Here is an 8,487-nt window from a genome sequence, read left to right on the forward strand (position 1 = left end):
TGTTAGAGGGCACTTCCAATAACATTCATAAATTTGCTGATACATCGAACTGCAGTCGGGTGACCATCACTGGGAATATTAATGGAATTCAATGATACAGAGCCAAACCTGAGATGAATATGCAGATTTAGAATTCTAAATGGAATTTGTTGTACATAATCAAAGACTGTGGTGCTGGAAAAGCACAGCCAGTCAGGCATTGTCCGAGGAGCAGTAGAGCATAACGAGGTTTTGAGCATAACGCCTTCATCAGGATTTGTTATGAAGGGCTTATACCGGAAACATCGATTCTCCTGCTCCTCAGATGCTGGCTGACTGGCTGTAATTTTCCAGCACCACACTCTTCGGCTCTGATCTCCAGCATCTGTAGTCCTCACTTTCTCCTAGTTTATTATATATAATGTCAATTGTTGTAAGTTTGAAATCTACATAGTAAGTGGGCGTTGTTGACAACATAGGAACATTTGAATGTAATTAATCACCATTTATAGTAAAAATGAATAATCATTGTAACACTGTCGAGATTAATCAAGCACTGGGATAAAGTTTTGAACACCGTAAAAGAACAATAGAGATGTGTTTTAATCTAAAATAATTCAATGCCAAGCCCATATTTGGAATATTGTGTGAATATCTGATAGCCAATTTTCACAAGGACATTAGAAACAGAAACAGAAATTGCTGGAAAACTCAGCAGGTCAGCCTGCTGAATTTTATTGTCCTTTTTTTCTGCTGTGTAGCATTTTAAGCTGCTTCATTTTAAGTTGTGATTGGCATTGGTCCACCCACTTGCATGTTTGCCTTATTAATTTTGTAATTCCTAGGCTTCTTTCAGAGATTAGTTGCACTTCTCAGTTTTATATTCAAGGTCAGAAGTCATAAGATACCAGGTTATAGTCCAACAGGTTTATTTGAAATCACAAGCTTTCAGAGCGCTGCTCCTTCATCAGGTGAGTCCTATATTGGCAGTTTTATATTAGCTGTAAATTTGTCCAGTGTGCTTGGATCTGAGTCCAAAGTAGCCAAAACAGTCAAGGAAAGACAGGCTTAACTTGAATTGCACTCTGGCTAGGCCACAATCTCTGTAGTGAGGGTCTTCGCATTAAGCGTTGGTGCATTTCACTCAGCACTCCCTTCCCCACCCCTTCCTCTAACATCTACCTGCTGTGGCTGATCCTTTTTCTTATCCAATGTCAAATCTCCATCTAAAATCTAATTACTTTATGCTAATTCGTGTATTTCTGCTGAATTTTGTCAAAGATTTTTTTTGTAGATGAGGAAACCATGTCCAGGTCATCCAGGGTTTGCCAAACAGTAGTGTTATTCTCATTTAGACATTGGTGTCCTCCTACAACATTACAAAATAAAGGTCAGTTGCTTCAGTAGGCCACACTCCGTTAAGAACTGGGTAGTTCATTTTGCCTCTGCAATTTTTGAACATTTATTTGTTCACGCGTATATGGTTTAAATAGGACATGTCCTGGTCAGCGATGAGTTCTGAACTATTAAGGTGACCCAACTCGCAAATGAAAATATAATACTTTAAGTCATGATCCTCTACATGATAATATGAAACACAAAACAAGGACATTTCATTGGTTAAAAGTGCTTTGGAACATTTTATGGTCACACTGCAGGCTATTCTAATGTGACTTTTAGTTCTTCTTTGTTAAGTCAACAATCTTTTAACATCCCAGTAAGGAGGTAAGATTCTAAGAGAGGACTGAACCAATCATGGCTAACCAAAGAAGTGAAAGAGAATATTAAGTTGAAAGAAAAAGCATATAAGGAGGTCAAATTCAGTAATAGCCCTGAAGAATGGGATACATTTAGAATTCAGCAAAGGAGGATTAAAAAGATAATAAAAATATAGAAAATAACTATGAAGCAAACTAGGGATGAATATAAAAACTGACAGTAACAGCTTTTTTGTAAAAATATAAAAAGAAAGAGACAGGTCAAACTGAATATAGATTCCATAGAAAATGAATCTGGTTTCGGGGAACAAGCAAATGGCAGAGGAGTTAAGTAGATATTTTCCATCAGTGTTTACAGTGGGAAATGCTTTGAATGTTCCATTAATGCTAAAGAATACTGGGGAGGATTTAAGTGCCATTACCATCTCTAGAGAGGTTGTTGTAGACAAACTAATGGGGCTGAATGCAGATAAGATCTGTCACCCCTAGCTCCCAGCCTTGATGGCTTGCATCCTAGGATCATAAAATAAGGAGCTACAGAGAAATTGGATGCATTGGTTACAATTTTCCAATATTTGTTAGATTCAGGGGAAATACCAGAGGATTGGAAAACTATGAATGTGACACCCCTATTTCAAAAAGGGAGGGAGACAAAAAGTGGATAACTATATGTCATTTAGCTTGACATCTATTGTTGAAAAAGTATTGGAATCAATTATTAAGGATGCAATAGTGGAACATTTGGAAAATCAAACAGAGTAAGAATGGCTGCGTTAAAGAGAAATTGTGTCGGACTCAACTAGAGTGATTGGGAGAGCCAGTAGATGTGTTGTATTTGAGCTTCCAAAAGGCACACAAGTTACCTCTCAAAAAAATTGTCATAAAATAAGAGCCCTCAGTGTTGGAGGTCGTATCTTGGCATGGATAGAGAATTGGCTCATGGACAGGAAATAGTGAGTGGGGATAAGGGGGTTCTTTCTCAGGTTGGCCATCCATGGCCAACATAGTTCCACAGGGATCGATGTTGGGACTACACCTGTCTACAATTTCTATGAATGACTTGGAAGAAGGAAGTTAACATAATGTAGCCAAAATGATGACGCAAAAACAGGTGGAAAGGCAAGTTGTCCGAAGGATGCAAACAGCAATAAAGAGAGAGATTAACAAGTTAAGTGGGCAAAATATTGGCAAATGCATTATAATGTGAGCAAGTGTGAAATTACTTATTTTAGAATATTAAATAGAGAAAAACTGCAGAAAGTTGCAAGACAAAGGGACTTAGGAGTAATTATGCATGAAATGCAGAAGGCCATAGCACACAGATTCAGCAGATAATCAGAAGGATAATGGAATATTGGCCTTTAATTTAAGGGGGTTAGAGTATACGAGTAGGAAAATCTTACAACAACTACCCAAAGTATTGGTGAGACCATATCCGGAGCACTGTGAGCAGTTTTGGTCCCCTTATTTAAAGAAGGATATCAGTTCATTGAAGGCAGTTCAGAGAAGATTCACTAGGATGATCCCTGGTGGAGAGGGATTAATTTACAAGCAAAGGCTAAACAGGTTGGGACTTTACTAATTGGTATTTAGAAGAATGAGAGGCAATCTCATTGAAAAAATTGAATTCTTAAGGGGCTGGCGGTAAATGCTGAAAGGATGTTTCCTCTCATGGGAGAGTCGAGGACAAGAGGGCGTAGTCCCAAAATAAAGGGGCATCAATTTAAGATTGAGATGAGGAGGAATTTCTACTCTGAAGGGTTGAGTCTTTGGAACACCTTGCCAGAGATAGCTGTGGGCAGAGTCCTCGTGTATATTTAAGGCTGAGATAGATTGATTCTGGGTCATTAGGGGAATCGAGGGTTACGGAAAAAGGGCAGGTAAGTGAACGTAAGGAATATCAGATCAGCCATGATTCTAATTGAATGGCAGAGCAGGCCTGAGGGATCAAATGGCCTACATTTGTTCCTATTTTGTAGGGAAAATTGGTCTTATTTTCAATAGCTTGCTATGTTACAAAATATTACTGTATATTGAAGTAAGTTTGTTATGTAACATTTTTATTGTTCTTTCCGTTACTATTATTTTTCACCTTTCGTAAATCAGAATGTTTGCAGTTGAGCAGTTGAACGCACATGAAATTTCTTCAAACTCTCTGTTTTGCAATGGGACACTGGACCATCAAATCAGAAACCAAGCCATTTGTGCTACAGAAGTCAAACCAGATAAGAATTGTAACATTATGGATGAGGTGTATGACACAAATGAAAACCTTGGCCAGCTTCACTCTGATGGGACCACATTCAGCCTCAACCTAAAAGGTGAACCAGTTTTACAAGTGGAGAAAGAGATGAGTAATTGTTTTCCCATGAAAAGATCTCCAAATTTAGAATTGAGCAGAAGACCAATCACTGTAGAGAATGTCCGAGTTCCACCAGAAGGAGCTGAAATGGGCCATGCCAGCAGGTCAGACACAGTTAAGGATTGTGAAGACTTTGCTATTTCTCCTTCAGATGACAATGGCTATTCCAGCAGCTGCCTGAGTATTGAAAGTCCAGACAGTGTCGAAGGAAGCATCTGGGAAGCCAGTGGAACAGTAAGTAGTGATAACCTTGATCTATGGCAGCGAGCTGCACCAACCGAGAATGAAAATGTGTCAGGAATTTCAGCTGCTGATTCCCTACTGCCCTCAATACTTGAGGCAGTCCAGAGTCTTCAAGAGCAGCAAAGGTTCAAAGAGCAAGAGAAAGAAAAGCATCAGACCCAGGTGATCATGTACCGACGGCTGGCCCTGCTGCGTTGGATCCGCAATCTTCAGCAGAAAGTAATGGACCATCAAAACCGGCTCCAGGAGAGTTACGACACCATCTTGAACAACCGCAAGGAACTGCTCAAATTCATTAAGCAAGGCGTCATCTCGCCATAACATCAGAGAATTTGATGTGTCAAACTCAACATTTTGGGTGGGACAAAAAATTGGAAAGCAGCAACTTATGTCTATAAATGCATCAGAAAATGCCATTTCCATTTTTCATTGTAGGTACACCAATTGCTGATCAGATTTAATAGTAAGCCAAACTTTGCTGATGTGCTTCAAAGCACAATATTAATATATCTTCAAAATGTGGATATTTAAGATTAGAAGCACTTTTTAAATTTTGTTTTTGACAGTGAGCAATGGATAGATTCCTTCTCTACTTGCAGTTTTTTTTTAACTGCCAGCAAACTCCTATCCCTACTGCACCCACTAATTCTGAGGATGATTGCATCTGAGAAGGCAAAATGAAATCATTTTAATGTGAAGATAAAGGATTAATTTTGTTACCCATCACACGCAATAAAATAATAGGTGTTATGGTCATCACTTGGTCTATATCGAGATTAGTCATTTCCTTACACTAAGAAAGTCATTTTGTTTCTTTCTTGTGCGATCAACTCTGGTCAGGAAAGTTCTGTTACTTTACCATGTGACAACATTGTTCAATTATAGTATATTCTTTTAGATTTTTCCATTTCAAGTATTAACCCAAAGTGACAGGTATTCATTTCTGCTAAGTTTGACATAGAATACATTTAACAAGCTGAAGTGGCTAATTTAATAAATTAGAAATGTGAGTAAGAAATGTTCTTTGCTCAATGAGAATAGTAGGGGGATCATACAAGGAAGTATGGGTGTTGACTGATGTCTGATATCGGCATGCGAGACCCTGCTATGAATCCTGGCTCTAAACATTTCTCGTTGGCTTTATTAACCAGATTATTAGATTTAGATACAACTTATATTTATAAAACCATATCTGTGCTCAATATCTTTTGTGTCTAAAATATAGAGATACTTTTTATTAGTTAAACTTTTTTTTAAAATATAGATTGTCATTAAATGGAATTAAAGAAAAATGTGCTGATGTATAAAGTATTTCTTTGTCCATATTATCTATTTAGGCTGAAATAAATCAAACTTTTTTTTTGATGCAGAACTTCTAATAGCCTTCATTTAAGATTTATACATTTATGCAAATAAATAGCACTCTGTTCAAATGACTGCACCTCAGCATTCAAGAAAACATACATTCAGATTCTCGACTTTTGACAAAAACGATAGCACTGTATTTCAAAATTAACATATGGAAGTACTGCATCTCAAGTGTTTCATGAGATCCATTATTAAGAGTGAAATTGTAAATTGACTGTGCTGTACAACACAAACAGTATTGGCTGACTCATTACACAGGGCAGCTAAAGTGAACAATACATCATCTAAAAGCAAAACACTGCAGATACTAGAAATCTGAATTAAAAACGGAAAGTGCCGGAGAAAGTCAGTAGGTCTGGCAGTTTCTGGGGAGAAAGAAAGAGTTCTCAGGAAGAGTCAGTTCAGACTTAAAACACTAACTCTGTTTTTGTCTCCAAAGATGCTGCCAGACCTGCTGAGTTTCTCCAGTTCATTTTTTTTTTAACTTATGAGATTGTCATGTACGTTTTTATAGGAGTGCTCAGTGTACTGAAAATGGCCCGCACAAGCTGTACTACTGGTTGAATATTAATTGCTGAAATTGTGACAGCCTTCTTTCACACAGGGGGAAATGGGCTGCCCTGGCCCTTTGCAAACTTGGAACTTTTCTTTTGGCTTGCTTAAAGTATTTGTACAAATCATGTAGACATGGCTACTCTATAAAATAGCGAGTACCATGCTTATTATAAACAACCTGAGAGGAAAAACAATTCTGTATTACAAATTTGTTTCAATATAAAGCTTTGTTAACAAATATTTGCAGAAATTTAATTGTAAATGTTTTCCTGACACTTAGCACTGAGATCATGTGTTTAATTAAAATTCCTGATGTGCAATTTGTAATATGATAAAAAATGCAGCATGGTCCACTTTTATGTACTGCAACAACATATATCTGTTTGTATATATGTACACATACATATAAAGTCAAAAAATCAATGTTGAGCACCAACCAAAATGGCATTTTGCTCGAAATTTGTCAGTATTTAAAATAAATCAGTTATTTATTAAAATTAGTCTCCAGTATTATAATTAACCCAGAAGGAATTTGTTAATATCAAGGATACCATGACAGATTTTGATAAAATATGGTAACATTATAATATTATAGTTGCCAATTATTTTAAAAGTTGGAATCACAAACTTTATTGGAAGAGTTGTCTTGGATCTATATCATTGGAAATATTAAATGTGACACAAGCAATATTTTACTGTTTAATTGTTACGAAATTTAAAACTATTACAAACATCTACAAAATAATTTGCAAACAATTAAACTGATTTTTTTTCAGTTAACCTGTTGCTTGCAAAACTTAGCTGAACATGTGAGTGGATGGCAAAAGGCAAAGGAATGACTTTGTAAATTGAAGAAAAAGCCTTTATTGATGTAAAGTCCTATTTTTTTAAACAATAACATGCTCCATCTTATTGTATCACCCATTCTCACTATTCTTTAATAGTCCAGTCTTCAGAATGGGCTGGGATAATCAATAGGGAGAAAGTGAGGACTGCAGATGCTGGAGATCAGAGCTGGAAAGTGTGGTGCTGGGAAAGCACAGCAGATCAGGCAGTATGCGAGGAGCAGGAGAATCTGCCCTTCATCAGGAATGGGGATGGGAACGGAGAAGGTGGCTGAGAGATAAAGAGGAGAGTGGAGGTGGGTCTGGGGCTGGGGGTGGGAAGATAGCTGGCAAGGTGATAGGTAGATGATGGTGGTATGTTGGAGAGGTGGGTGGAGTGGATAGGTGGGAAGGAAAATGGACAGGTAGGCCAGTTCAAGAGGTCAGTGCCAAGTAGGAGGGTTGGATCTGGGATGAGGTGGGGGGAGGGGCGAGATGAGGAAACTGGTGAAATCAACATTACCATGTGATTGGAGGGTCCCAAGAAGATGAGGAATTCTTCCTCCAGGCATCAGGTGGTTTGGATTTGGCAGTGGAGGAGGCCCAGGATTTGCATGTCCTTTGCAGAGTGGGAGGTGGAATTGAAGTGATCGGCCACAGAGCAGTGGGGTTATTTAGTGTGTGGATCCCAGACATGTTCTCTGAAACATTCCGTGAGTTGGTGTCCTGTCTCCCCAATGTACAGGAGACCATATCGAGAACAACGGACACAGTAGATGAGGTGTTTGGATGTGCAGGAAAATCTCTGCAGATGTGGAAGGATCCTTTGAGGCCTTCCCAGCTACCTTCACCCCCAGCCCCACCCTCTTCTTTTTCTCTCAGCCGCCATCGCAGTCTCCCCCACTCCCCCTTCCTGATGAAGGGCTTATGCCCAAAACATCGATTCTCCTGCTCCTCGGATGCTGCCTGACCTGCTGTGCTTTTCCAGTGCCACATGTTTCGACTCTGATCTCCAGCACCTGCAGTCCTCACTTTCTCCTAGTTGCAGTAAACTTGCTGTGAAGCCTCTTCCAAGGATGCCCACCTTGAAGAAGTTCTCCTCTCTCTACAAGGATCTCAACGAGCCTGTCTCTCATTGCTCCCCCCAGGTTGTCTCCTCTGCCCTGAAGCTCTTCAGCCACGTGCTGAAGCAGACTCGCAAACATAGCCACATCGCCTTCCTCAGCATCTGCCTACACAACCAACTTATCCCGTATGGACTCGATACTACATTCAGACCATCATAATGTGGACCTGACCAGACGACCTATTTCAAGGACCGCAATTTCCCCTCCCACATGGTCAACGATGCGCTCTGGCGCATCTCCTCCCCTTCCCGCACCTCCGCCCTGGAACTCCACACCACCAACTGCAACAAGGATAGAAACTCCCTGGTCCT

At 39.2% G+C, this 8,487-nt stretch overlaps 1 protein-coding gene across 4 annotated transcripts in view; it reads left to right on the forward strand.

Moving 5' to 3' along the window:
- The window catches only part of c19h1orf216 (chromosome 19 C1orf216 homolog), a 41,231-nt gene that overhangs the window by 14,720 nt on the left and 18,024 nt on the right, over nt 1-8,487 (forward strand). For 2 of the 4 annotated variants that reach the window (XM_043717713.2, XM_043717711.2), the window contains one exon: nt 3,804-7,281. The exons of 1 other annotated variant lie outside the window; for it this stretch is intronic. In XM_043717713.2, the coding sequence (XP_043573648.2) occupies nt 3,805-4,623 (819 nt within the window). In that variant the 5' untranslated portion in view covers nt 3,804 and the 3' untranslated portion in view covers nt 4,624-7,281. Of the gene's footprint in view, nt 1-3,803; nt 7,283-8,487 lie in introns of those variants that run through there. One more of the 4 variants, XM_043717712.2, reaches the window with a different exon arrangement.

The sequence above is a fragment of the Chiloscyllium plagiosum genome, unplaced genomic scaffold (assembly GCF_037043375.1).
Source record: "Chiloscyllium plagiosum isolate Xiang-an unplaced genomic scaffold, Cpla_swu_hap1 HiC_scaffold_30, whole genome shotgun sequence".
Lineage (NCBI taxonomy): Eukaryota > Metazoa > Chordata > Chondrichthyes > Orectolobiformes > Hemiscylliidae > Chiloscyllium > Chiloscyllium plagiosum.